At 49.2% G+C, this 13,952-nt stretch overlaps 1 protein-coding gene across 1 annotated transcript in view; it reads left to right on the top strand.

The window, feature by feature from the left end:
- TRPM6 (transient receptor potential cation channel subfamily M member 6) overlaps positions 1-13,952 on the top strand; it is a 720,746-nt gene that overhangs the window by 411,040 nt on the left and 295,754 nt on the right. Inside the window, exons 21-22 of the mRNA XM_086961279.1 lie at positions 9,818-10,069; positions 13,417-13,591. Of these exons, the coding sequence (XP_086817405.1) occupies positions 9,818-10,069; positions 13,417-13,591 (427 nt within the window). The remainder of the gene's footprint in view (positions 1-9,817; positions 10,070-13,416; positions 13,592-13,952) is intronic.

Raw genomic sequence — 13,952 nt, 5'->3', positions numbered from 1 at the left:
GAGGCGGAGCTGATCGGGGCGCTGTCCGGACATCCCGGCTGGGGCCTGGTGCTGATGTCTAGCGATCTGGTGTGGAGACCGCCCCGATGCTCGACGGGGATCGCCTGAGGGATATCGGCTGTGTGACTTCCCTGCAAGGGGACCCTGCCGTGTGAGCGAGGTGGTGCTTGGACTAGCGGTGGTGGCCTCCCAAGGGGTGCGAGCCCCGGCCCCGTGGCCGGTTGACGACAACGCTTGGGATCGGAGCCAGATCTACTGTTTCTCCTTCCTTGCCCGACGGCCCTGGTCGGAACTTTTCCCCGTGGGCCTGGCTTCTGGAGTGTCCCCGGTGACATCGCCGGGCTTGGACGATCTTCCCGGCCCCGCCCAACCGCCATCTTGTCTTCACAGCGAAGGTGAGGCGGCCCTCCTTCAATGTCGCTTGAAGTCGCCTACTGCACCTCCGCTTTTGCACACCTCTCCCTTCCTGCGGGACACTCCGGCCAGAGTTCCCCCGACGGGGGCCCCTGTTGAACTTTTGGCTGGGCGCCGATCGGCTCTTTGTGACTGGACTGGCACGCCATTTTGTCATCTGTGGCGCAGGTTCCCCATCTGGCCGGGAGTTCCTTCTTGAGGGACTCTGCTGACCACTGGAAACTCCTCGAAGTGGCCGGGGCCCGTGTCCCTGCTTCAGTTGGTCGCGACAAGGCACGAAACACGAATGGCTGGAAAAGGAGGATCCAGGAAAGGGGACCGTACCCTGCCGGACATGCTTAGCAGGGCCCAGCAACAACGGGACAGGGCGCAACCGTCTCCGGGCTCTTCCCGGGCCACTGCGGACACGGGCGGGGGTGAGCCCCCCGTCACGAGATCCTTCATGGAGGACCTGTTCAGCTCGCTTAAAGCGGACTTCCAGACGCTGAAGCAGGAGGTGTCCAGCGAGGTACGCGAGGTCCGCAGGGAAGTGGAGGGCCTTGGTGAGCGGATAGAGATGGTGGAGACAGCGGCCCAACGTCGGGACGACGAGATTGTCCACCTGCAACAAGACGTTCTCCGTCTCAGGGAGCAGTGTGTTGAACTCCAGGCCCACACCGAAGACCTAGAGAACAGGTCGAGGCGGAATAATATCCGGGTGCGGGGTGTACCATCTTCAGATGAGGGGACAGACCTGGTGGGCTACTTGCAAGACCTGTTCCGAGACATTCTAGGAGAGGCCGCGGACTTTCCGATCCGCATTGATAGGGCCCACAGGGTCGGCCGACAGCGGCAGTCGGCGGCACCTCCGCCGGGCATCTTGGCCTACCTTCCTGACTTTCCGATGAAGGAGCGCATCATGTCCGAGGCCCGCAGGAAACAGCCACTGACGTTTAGAGAGCGACCTGTGGCGCTGTATCAGGACCTGTCTGCCATCACATTGCAGAAACGCAGGTCCTTCAAGATTGCGACCGATTTCCTGCGTGAGCACGAGACGCCGTACTCCTGGGGGCATCCCTTTTATTTGATATTTCGTTGGAACGGGGTGCTGCACCAGCTGCGCTCCTTGCAGGACATTTGCGGAGTCTTGGGGCTCACGGCTACGGAAGAGGATGGAGCGAGGCCGTCTTGGAGGCGCTCAGATAGAGGAGGACGACGGAGGTCGGCGAGACGGAGATCGGCGGCGAGCGCTGGGCGGCCTGACTCGCCCACCATCAGAGCGGACATGGCCAGTGCCCTGAGAGAAGCGGCCAGGGATTCAGCTGACTCGAACGGTGTGGCCTTGACGGCCTAAACTCACTCCGGGGGGAGATGGACATAGCTTCTTCGGTGCCAGGTTCGGGGGTTGGAGGGAGGGTCGGGGGGGAGCGGGAGAAGTGAGTGGCCGGACGTCCACTTTTGGTACTTTCTGCAGACCTGTCCGTTTTGGGGCATGACTGAGACAATGGGTTGTTTGAGTTGGTATTTGGCTAGTTGCCATTGGTTCGTTTGGGGTGGGGTTGGGTGTTGTTCTGGGGTTGGGAATGAACCGTCCGATGTTTCCTGTGTACACACTTGGCCTACTTCTGCCTGTCCTGCGCTGCTGCCCTGCGCCCCTTCCCCTCCGGTCGCCTGCCCGCGACGTAGCGTCTCCAGCCTCTGGGAGATATGTCGTCCCTGAAGGTGGTGACACTTAATGTTAAGGGCCTGAATAACCCTGTTAAGCGTAGGGCGATGTTGTCTCTGCTAGAGGGGACGCAAGCTGATATATGCCTCCTGCAGGAAACCCATTTGCTGTCCCGCGACTGCCATAGAATGCGCTCTGCCAGGTTTCCCACCCAGTTTTTCTCCTCTGCTGCGTCCAAAACTGCGGGGGTGGCTATTCTGTTAGCGAGCTCCTTTAAGGGGGAGGTGTTGTATAAATTTGCTGAACAAAAGGGGAGGCTTTTGGCATACCGCCTCCGCCTGGGGGGCATATCGTTCACTATTGGCTCCTTATATAGCCCGAATGACTATCAGGAACGCTTTTTGGATTCAGTGCTGGTGGATGTAACTGCTTCCCCCGATCGTCATGTCATACTAGGGGGTGACTTGAATATTGTCTTTGATTCTGCAGTAGACAGGTCGGCGCAGCGGTTCCCGCAGACTGGGGAACTTTCCCAGGCCGGGAAGGCCCATATCGCCGACATGGATTTGCATGACCTTTGGCGCACCCTCCACCCTACAGATAGGGATTACTCCTATTATTCGCATGCGCACCGGACCTACGCACGGTTGGACTACTTTCTGGTTAGTGGACCGATGCGTGCCGCTGCTACGGCGGCGGACATTGGGGTCCTGACACTGTCTGATCATGCGCCGGTCGTGGGTGAGTTTGCGTGGCCGGCGCCCTCCCCCTCTCTCCTTAGGGACACCCTTCTGCACAAGAAGACAGTGGTAAAACACATTGAGGAGGCAATACGGGACTACCAGGCACACAATAGTAACTCGGACACCTTGTTGGCGACGCAGTGGGCGGCGCTGAAGGCAGTCCTCAGGGGGGAATTTATCTCTATCTCCTCGGCAGAAAACAGGGAGCGGCAACGGAAGAGGGAGGAGCTGACTTCCCAGGTCAGGGAGCTCGAAAGGGTCCACCGCCATACGGGTGCTCCAAGGGTTTGGAGGCAGTTGAAGGCTGCTAGGAAGTTACTGTCGGCGCTGGACATGGACAGGGCGGAATACGCAGCGTTACGTTTAAAGCATGCATTCTACACAGGGGGGGGATAGGTGTGGCAAACTCTTGGCGCATAGGCTCCGAGTCGCGCAACAGCGAAATGTAGTGAAGGAGCTCTTGGGTGCGGACGGGGTGGCCGTCTCGGGTGACGCGGAAGTGGCGGAAGCCTTCTGTGGTTTCTATGAGGTGCTGTACACCGGGGAGCCCTCCTCGCCGCGGGAAACCGTGGACTATCTGGAATCTGTGGCCCTTCCGGCGCTAGACTCCGCTCAGGCGGAATATCTTGAGCGCGATATCCACGTTAAGGAGGTGATTTCCGCGATAGCCAGACTTAAGCACGGGAAAGCCCCGGGCCCGGCCGGTTACACGTCCCTGTTTTACAAAACCTTTTGCCCGGTTGTGGCCCCTATCCTCTCTCGGCTGTTTAACTCCTTCTCCGAATCGGGAGCCATCCCACCGGATCTCCTGAGAGCGACGGTCTCGGTGATTCCGAAACCTGGGAAGGATCGGGCCTTGTGCGGCTCATATAGGCCCATCTCGCTCCTGAATGTCGACCTCAAGTTGTACACGGGGATTCTGGCGTCCAGGCTGGCCCTGCACCTCCCGGGTCTGGTTGAGGCCGACCAGGCTAGTTTTGTGCCCGGCAGACAAACTGTCGACAATACCAAGCGAGTGACGCACATTCTGGAGAAGGCTTCGCGGATCCCGGGCGAGCGGATGCTGCTGGCGGTGGATGCCGAGAAGGCCTTCGACAGGGTTCACTGGCCTTATCTCGAGGAGGTGCTCAAAAAATTTGGCATCGGTGATAAATTCTGCTCGATGGTTTTCAACTGCTACAGGCACCCTTCCGCAGTGGTGAGGGTCAACGGGTGCAGCTCCCGTAGTTTTGCAATCGAGCGCGGCACGAGGCAGGGGTGCCCCTTTTCCCCACTCCTCTTTGCTCTTTACATGGAGCCGTTTGCCCAGAGGATCCGCCAAAACCCGGACGCAATCGGGATCAAGATGGGGCAGTATGTTCACGCGGTTAGCCTCTATGCGGATGATGTCCTGCTGACTCTGGATGACCCCAGGAGATCCCTTCCCGCCTGCATCCACGAGTTGGATGCTTTTTCACGTGTGGCCGGTTTCAAAATGAACATGGGCAAGTCGGTGGCTTTGGACGTGTCTCTGGCTGCGGACACTAGACGGGACCTCCAGCGGCTCTTCCCCATGCAGTGGTCATCGTCCCTGGTGCCATACTTGGGGATTCTGCTGGCGCCGACGTTGCCAGCGATTGTAACGGCCAATTACACCTCTCTCAGTAAGAAGATCAAGGAGGAACTTGGCCGCTGGAGCAAGGGCCTGTTGTCTTGGCTTGGCAGGATTGCGGCGGTCAAGATGACGGTTCTGCCCCAGATCCTATATCTTTTCCGAGCCTTGCCGCTCCAGCCTCCGGTGGGTTGGATCAGGCAGACGCAAGCTGACATCGCGCGCTTTGTCTGGCAGGGCCGCAAGCCACGGATGAAGAGAGTTCTCTCCACGCTTGCTCCGGAGGCGGGGGGTCTTGGTATTCCGGACCTCCGGAAATACTTTCAGGCGGCGCAGTTGCGATACCTTGTGGAGTGGAGCAGGTGGGAATCCGATAAGCACTGCCTCTTTCAGGACCAGGCGGTGGCAGGGCGCACCCTCCAGGAAGTTCCATTCTTGCGTCGAGCTCACCGCCCTCCCAACCTTTATGCTTCTTTTGTCACGAGGGTCCCCTTGAGGGTATGGGACACGGTTTGCGGGACTCGGGACCTCACCACGTTCCCCTCGCCGTTTACGCCCATTGTGGATAATCCTGATTTCTCCCCAGGGATGGAGCCGGGCGCGTTCTCCCATTGGCGGTTGGCGGGCTGCCGAGCGCTCTTTCAGATTTATGGGCCGGAGGGGGTGGTCCCCTTTCAGCAACTTCAACAGGAGTTCCGCCTGACAGAGTCTGATAGACTGCGATATATGCAGGTCCGGCACTGGGCGCTTCAACCCCAGGTGCGGGACACCGCTGATTGTCAGATAACACCATATGAGCGGTGGCTGGTGACCCGCGCCTCGGATGCTAAACTGATCACTGATCTTTACAAGTTCTTACAGCCTCCTCCGTTTCACTATTATAATCCGGGCAGGGAACGATGGCACAGGGAATTGGGTAGGACACTTAGCCACAAGGAGTGGGACCAGATTGCACACCGGGCGAGACATTCAGCGTATCACACTGGCCTCACTGAGACATTCACCAAGGTGTCCACGTACTGGTATTACACCCCAGAGAGACTGCACGAGATGAATAGGCATATTGAGAAGGAGTGCTGGAGAGGTTGTGGTCAGGTGGGGACCCTTTCGCACATTCTTTGGGATTGCCCCTTGTTGGCCGCATATTGGAAGGAGGTTCTTGATGAGGTGGATACGCACTTTGAAATTGAGTTACCGCGCTTTCCGGCGTATGTATTACTGGGCCTTCCTAATGGCCTGATGTACCCGCTGAAGTCCCGTAGGGGCAGGCAAATCGCGATTGCGCTGGGCTCAGCGGTTCAGAACATCCTCATCCACTGGCGCACTACCACGGTCCCCTCCATCACTGGCTGGTTGCACAGGCTTTGGCATGTGCTAGGTATGGAAAAATTGTCACTCACGGTGACAGGGGAGATAGACCAATTTGACGAGCTGTGGCAACCCTTTCGGGCACTATTAACTACTGAATTTAGGGAACTCACCTGTCCGAGGTACCTCAGGCTCCTAAGGTTGACGCCACCGGTGATTCCAGCTGACTAGGGGGGTAGAGGGGCTGGGTTCCTGGGGGGGTGGGGTGCGGTGGGGAGCGGGTAGTGTTTCTAGCGGTACATTGGACGGGGGTGGTGGGGGGAGTTGGGGTGTTTGGGGGAGGGTTCTAGGGGATGGCGGGATGGGTTTCTTTGTGTTACTGCTTATTATTTTCAATGCTCAGACTGATGGTGTTGACTATGCTCGGAATGGAGGTATTGCTTATATTGAGCCTTTTTCACTTGCTGTTGCTTCCTTTTTCACAGCGGCCTAGCCCACCGTCGCACTCGTGATATCGGCTCATTTTCTTTGCTATGATGTATGTAACTCTAACCTCCGGTTCCCTCTCCCTATGTTTTTGTCTTAATAAAATGCTTTAAACCTAAAAGCCTGTCTTGGCTGTAAAAGCCCAGACACCAGCTCAGCCATGGCAACATTTGGCATGGATATCATGCGATTTTTAAAAATATGATAAACGCCTATCTTGGCTCTAAAAGCCCAGACACCAGCTCAGCCATGGCAACATTTGGCATGGATATCGTGCGATTTTTTTTGAAATATGATAAACTGTCTTCAAAATTCAAAAAGTATATTTCTTTGACAAGTGTATCCCTTTAGGACTTTAGATAAATCAATGCATTGAAATACGTTCATTAAGTTAAACAGGAACTTAGAAACATTCATGCCCACATCCCCACCTCCGGCGACAATACCATTAGTGACTCAAGAGGCAGATTGGTTGTCATGTGCACCCTACATGTGGGCTGCATTCTTATTTTGCCCAGAGAAACAATATAGTCCCTTAAGTCAAACTTAAGAGTGATTTTTGTACAGCACACATCCTCAAAAATTCCAAGATTTTCTCATATGCAATAATGAAAACAATAGGAAACGCAATGAAAATATCGAATTGCCTAGGACCACACACATTTGGCAAAGCCAGGATTGATCACATATTTTTTGGTCTCACATTGTGTACTCTAGACTGGTATCACTTTCTTGCTCCTGCTTGAAATCAATGTTTTATGCTTTGTCTTTCATTCTTTGTGCATGGGGTTAGAGAATGGGTGGTGGGCAGGAGCCATAAGAAAGCTCAGCTCATCTAGGACTTTGGAGATCAAGAGGACCTTGATGTGATAAAGAGCCTAGCATCTGTCTCGAGCCTTCATTGGCATACCTTCCAATATACTTTACTCTGGATATTCTGTGCTTGAAACAAGCTTATATGTTGCTGCCAGTGTGATAACTTTTTTTTATGTGAGGATATGTTAGCTTGCACTGCTGATGACCATTGTGTACGTGTGCTGCGTCCGAGGGAAATATCGTCTGAGAGAAATATACACTGCTGACAAATGCTGCACGTTGTGTGTGTGTGCCTATACAGGCTTGGACTGCTGTTGCAGGTAGGGCCCATGTTCTAAGCATGTGTCAGAAAGACAATGTCCGAATGTTTTCGGTGATTGTGAGGCAAGCGTTTAATCCTGTCTGGTGTTGTTCCTGTGTATGGAACTCTTGTCTTGCTATGCGTGTGAGTCAAACTTGCACTCATGCACTTCAGTTCCATGCCTTACACTTGCACTAAATCTAAAATGCGGCTTGCTTATTGTATCTAAGGGAGGCATTATATTTTGCTGCCAGTGCCACACGTGTTCCATGTCTTTGAAACAAACTTGAAGTGGCCCTGTAATACCACACTTGTTCCATTTCTTTGAAGCACACTTGCTCTGGCACCCAGCGCCATATTTGTTCCATGTCTTTGACGGAGGCTTGCAGTGGCTGGCACTGTTTTTCCACACTTGTTTCATGTCTTTAAAGAAAACTTGCACTGGTCCTGTAGTGCCACTTTTGTTATCTGTCTTTCAGGGAGTACTTTGATGCTCTTGACCAGTGCTGTGGGTCTTACGGGTGTGAGCCAAGGGCCCCCCTTGCACTCCTACTCCCTGTGCTCTACTTCCTTGCATTTTAGGTCTGACCAAAAGACTGTTTAGCTGTCACACCAACCTCTAGTTTTGAAAATAACATATATATAATCTTGCTTAGCAAAACTGGGCTTTAGGTAAGCCCACTTCAGTTACTCATCAGACAGGGTGTCATTCACATATAAGTTCTGCCATTCTGAACAGCATACATAAAATTGGGCACTGGATCATCCCTCTTCAGCTATTGGCTTTGTTGTCAATATTTGGCTGTGGTTAGTAGATTAATGCTGGTCTTAAGGATGTAAGGTGGTCTGACCAACAATATTTTGACTACTTACTCTATGTTACCCTGCATCCAAATAAGTCTGATCTAAATAGATATTTCCTTTAGTTTGTCCCCCAGCAGCTCACCTGTGAATGCAGACTGGTGCTAATTGAGAGTACCAGCAGCGTTGCTGCCATTGCTCCTAGACCACAATTATTTTATGCAGAGAGCTTACTTTCAAAACCTTGTCACCATCTTGAAATGGTATTCTGCATACTCTGTCATTTTTTACTGCTCCAAGATGACAGATCAGCATGAAGCTTTACTTTTTCATTTTTTATTGAAGCACATGGTAAGTGGTCTGTAGGGTGAAAGTTGTGCTGTGAAAGTTCAGAGTGAGACATATACCTCTGTGAGTGCTGCATGAGGGATGCTCCTATGTGAGGGCAGCAGTGTGAATGTGGGGTCCCTGCATGTTATGTATTTGTGTGCATGTGCTTTACAGGGACCAAACCTATTGACTTTGGTAATGCTTTTTAGGATTATGGCTGAGAATGATAGAGGGTTTTGATATGGCAGATGCATACTTTGTCAAAGGAGGCTGAGTAGTGTCAGAGACAGCTTACAGACTGAGATGCAACCCTAGTGAGGGGTCCCAGTTACTTTGCTTGCACCAGGGCCCATGGCAACCTAGCTGCGCCACTGTTTGATAGAGTGGGAGAACCACAAATTCACAGTGGTTCACCTGCTCACCCAAACTCTACATGATATCTTGATACTGCTTTGCTGCTTGCAGTTATAGTTGCATTCTGGTACTCCGATTCTCTCACTGTAAGACCTTGCCACCCTTTTGATGAGCCTCAGAATCAAAGGTGGTTCAAATGCCTTGCCTTTAATCCCCTTGCGAGAATTTTGCTTTAGTTGAATAGACGTAAAGCATGTATTCTGCTTGTAGTAACTCCGGTGTCCTGCAGAGGTACAAAAAGTAGAAAGAACCAAAGGACAGTCCAACGGTGTGTATGAGGCTGACAAGGGATTTCAAAATGATGCTAAAGTGGTATGACTATTTGATCATCAGAAAGAATTCATTTTGAGTTAGTAATATTTGTTGGAAAACCCTTTGCTGTAAGGAGGAAACCTGGCTTGCGCTGCGCTCGTGCATGCTTCTAGGCGCTCGTTAGTTTCCCGTCTCAGGTGACTTGACTAAAACATTTCAACAGTCAAAATATAATGTTTTTTTTTAATCTACATAGCATCCTAATTCATGACCATCAAAGATTCTATTCTAAATTATGTGATTTTATTTTCGGCAAAGTGCTGACATTTTTCCGGCACGCAGCGTCTTTTTCCATGGCTGCACAATGGTACCTTAGATTGTTGACATACCTCTTTACTTTGCTCAACGAAGGTAGCTCCAGGGTCCTAATTTCCATAAGAATCTTAACAGCAGCACATTGTAAATAAACTAAGTAAAACAAATAGCCCAGACCATAGATCCATGGGCGAGATAGCGATAAAGTGCATGATCTGGAGTCACACTTTCAAACCCGTGAAAGCTGCATGCAGGTTTACAGCAGATTAATGAAAATGACTTACTTTGTTTATGTTAAGAAAGGATATATAAAGCAAAGCTGCGCAGTATGTCTATCATTTATTTGACATTTGTTTTGCTACATAAATCGGCTTCTGATTCTTTATCACCTGTCTTTGTAGGTATTCATATCGGAGCCAGGAAAGTTCAGCCAAAAGGTGAAAGTTTGGATTAATGAATACTGGAACGTTACCGATTCAATAGCCATCATCCTGTTTGTGACTGGATTCGGCTTGCGCTGGGCTGATCCGCCCATGCAAACTGCAGGCAGGATTATTTACTGCCTAGATATTATCTTTTGGTATGTCCGACTGCTGGACTTTTTTGCAGTCAACCAGCATGCTGGCCCTTACCTGACAATGATTGGTAAAATGGTGAGTCTTATATCTGGTTCAGGACCCTATCTGATGGAAGTACTTACAGTTTTGCAAAAATAATGATATCACTCTTACAGCCTGATTCATCAAGCTGAATTGCGCTCGCAAAGGGCTAAATTCTGAGAATCTGGCCCTTTGCGAGTGCGATTTTTGCATTTGGGATTCATCATCCCAAATGCAAAAATCGGTAATAGCGATTTCGCTATTTTGCGAGGAATTACATTTAAGGAATCTCTATTTGAGATTCCTTAAATGCAATTCATCATCCATTTTTAAATTGCGAATTTGCAATTTCGGCCCGCTATTTACCGCGAGGTCAAACCTCGTGGAAAATAGCGAAAACTTAGAAAAATGCTTTTAAAAGCATTTTTCTAAGTTGCATGTTGCACACACACATGTCCTTTGGACATGTGTGTGCGCAACACCTGTTTAAATTTGCATTTAAGGGGTGCTGCAGGGTGTCCTTTGGACACCCCTGGCACCCTTTAAATCGCTATCTTATTTGCGATTAGCTAATTGCTAATCGCAAATAAGGAATACTCCCCATTCATTCCTAGGGGCCTTTTGGCCCATAGAAATGAATGGGGAGTTATTCATTATTTGCGATTAGCAATTTGCTATTCGCAAATAAGGAATATGTAGGAATCGCATTTTATTTTGCGATTCCTACATGAATCCCGTTTTGCGAGTCTGTAATAGCGATTCCTTATGAATCGCTATTAAAGACTTGCAAAACGGGTCTTTGATGAATCAGGCTGTTAGTGGCCTATTTAGAATTTAGGGACAGGATACTTCTTTAAAAGGTGATGGATTTCCAGTCCGCCATATTGTCAGTGCCATACTCTATAACAGACTTATCATTCTGAGGGCGGGGCATCTTCCACATTAGTGTCGGAGTAGCCCATCTGCCAAACTCTAAGACCTTAGTTGCTTCACATGGTTATCACTGCTCCTATACCAACTCTTCACTCGGTAGGCTGTTACCATACTTGGAGTTTTATTTACAGATCACGTCTCTGACATAGACGGGAAAAACACACCGAACTATATAGAGCCATCAGCTTTTCTCAATACCCAGGTAAACACATTTTTACACATCACTCAAGTGGGAAGTATTTACATTATCACTACGTTCACATAGGGCCATGTGACTGAATTTCACTCTGAGATGATATTACAGATCTTTCTGTCCCTTAGCACATACAGTAACACTTCCTCTCTCACGGTCGTAAACACAGAAGTGTCCTACACCTCCAAGGTCTTGACTACAATATGTGTGAAGTCAAGGGTGCAGAAAGTGTTTGAAGCTTGTATACCCTCAATGGGCCCAGGAGTGATGTTACTCCGAATCATTTAGATGTGACGACCATTTCTTTAAGGATGCAAGTAAAATGGCCTAGTCTAAAGTCCTTGAATTAGAAACATTCAACACACTGGCTTGATTATTAAAAAAGCGTCAAGTCAAGACAGTGGATCAAGGTCCCTCCTTATCTCCTGACTCGCCCACCAGGGTCAATTGCTCTAACAGCTGCCACCCTCAGCACACCATCCACTTACCACATAACCAGACATTAAACACAGTTCCCTTGACTCCTGTTCATCTTCTTTGCCATTGTCCCTATGAAGGAGGCATGCTACCCCTGCAATTTTTCAAATGGTGGATTAAACCCATCTAACCCGTGGGCTCTCAAGGCTCAGAGTGGCCATGCTCCTGTTGAGGATACTCCCAAATAGATATCTTTTTCTCTTCATCCCTTAAAATCTGGCAAGGTAAGGCTCTTTCTCCAAACGGCTATCCAGTGGGCTGCTCACCTACAAGCTCCTTGTTCCGTCTGTGCCTTTCTCTAGGCCACCACTAGAATCTTCCAGAACACTTATGCACATATTTAACAACCACTGCCCAGAGGGCAGCAAATCACATTACTGCAGGCAGTGTAACTCCGCAGAGTTGGCACAAGCATGCCTGGCTACTTCACCCTTTCGTCCATACAAGAGATACATCGTTTGTGTTTCCACCTGGAGCCACTAAGGGTATAGTAGCTGCAAACACTTTCTGCACATATCACAAATACTGTAGTCAAGGCAGCCCTACACTCTCAACCAGAAAGGCAGATCCCATGCTAAGGAGGCACCAATAACCAGGCGTATAGCATCATTGCCCCAAGAGTGAGAAACACAGAATACACCACAAACTTCAGTAGATCTTGCCCTTTCCTTAGAGGAAGATTGGTCCGTGCAAGGATTATAATTAGAGCTACCTGAAAAAAGACATTCACCCACAACTGAGGCCATTTGAGAATTGACATAGCAACAGAGAACTCCTCCCACAAGCCTCCATTGTAGCACATGCAACTATATGCACATAGAGAGAAACTTTAATGGCAAAGTTGTTTGTGCCCAGTGCTGCTCTACCAGGCTCTGCTATTACAGGTAAGGTGGTAGCAATATTATCGAGCCATTGCCACCACTGGAACAGTTGTGTGCAGGTTTATTTTTCAAGGTACCACAATTATACACCAGTTTCTCCTATCATATGCCTGGATATGTCCATCATAGGTGAGATACTACCATTGTAGTCCATGATAGCCCAGTTACATTCATTCTCAGATATACGGTAGGAAATTGGATTACTGGTTGAAGGGGTGAAACCCTATTCAAGCAGCAACCACAATTCTTGTCAGGGAGAAACGCAAACAAACCTCAAATTAACATGCCATGTTCTATCTAGATGTCCCAATGTGGGAGGATGATTTATCAATATTTCCATCCACTACACAGTTGAAATCTCTACCCTACAGCACCATAACCAGCATGTTAGTCAGTGGTCACCTCATTAGTTTGTTCAGAAGCAGCACTAGTCAAACATTCAGTACATACATGCAAACTCACACAAGGGATTCCCATCCAGATGACCTTCCGCGACTACATAGTTACTATCTCTGTCTGTTACAAAGACTATTTATTAACGCAATAAATCAGAAGATATTAATGTACAATGAGCTGAAAAAGACCAATTGGTCCCAGCAGCTGCATTTACTGCACAATTATCTGCATTATCTCAGTTAACGTGAAAAGCATCCAGATGTTTAACCTGGATCTGTTTGTATCCTTTGCATGTTGTAATTCCATGAATCCCTTCAAGAACACTTTAGAAGTAGTAAGAGGAATGTAAAACTATATGAATGAAATTGTTGACCTTTGTAGGTTTGGATACTTCAAGCGCTACCCAATTGAGAGTGTGCATGGCTTCTGAGAAAGCACATCTGATGGGGATAGCCACACTTTGCATTTCTGTACTTGAGGAGCTGATGCCGGGAGCTCAAGCATGTCAACATTTTTTTCAGACATCAAATATGTTCTGCATAGTGATAATGATGGCAATAGTGTTGCTGAGCTTTGGAGTTTCCCGTAAGGCGATCCTGGATCCGCACGAGCTCCCTTCTTGGACTCTGGCTCGAGATATTGTTTTTCAGCCATACTGGATGATGTTTGGAGAAGTGTATGCTGGAGAAATTGATGGTAGGTTTAGTTATTTGTTTTAAGGCTTCGTGTGTGTGTGTAGGCAGGCTTATTTTAAAAATAAATAGCACAGTTCCTTAAAATCTACATCACATTGTTTGTACCTCGAATACATATTGATCAGCGCTATTTTCGCTATGTAAACCATATGTTGTGAGTTTGAGACCTGACTATACGAAACCTTGCACTAAGGAGATATGTTTGACTCGTGAATTGGTTACCCACAAAATGCCTGATTCACAACCTTAACCCATGAGTAGTTGTGTTAGTAGTATTTGGTATAGACACCTGACAAAAGTAGTATAGTAGTCTTCCCATTGCTGCATTCAATAGAGTTATTGATGTGCTTATCTATGCTTGT

Source organism: Lissotriton vulgaris, chromosome 3_1 (assembly GCF_964263255.1).
Source record: "Lissotriton vulgaris chromosome 3_1, aLisVul1.2, whole genome shotgun sequence".
Lineage (NCBI taxonomy): Eukaryota > Metazoa > Chordata > Amphibia > Caudata > Salamandridae > Lissotriton > Lissotriton vulgaris.
The sequence above is the reverse complement of the archived record's forward strand: the minus strand, read 5'-3'. Positions and strand labels throughout refer to the sequence as shown.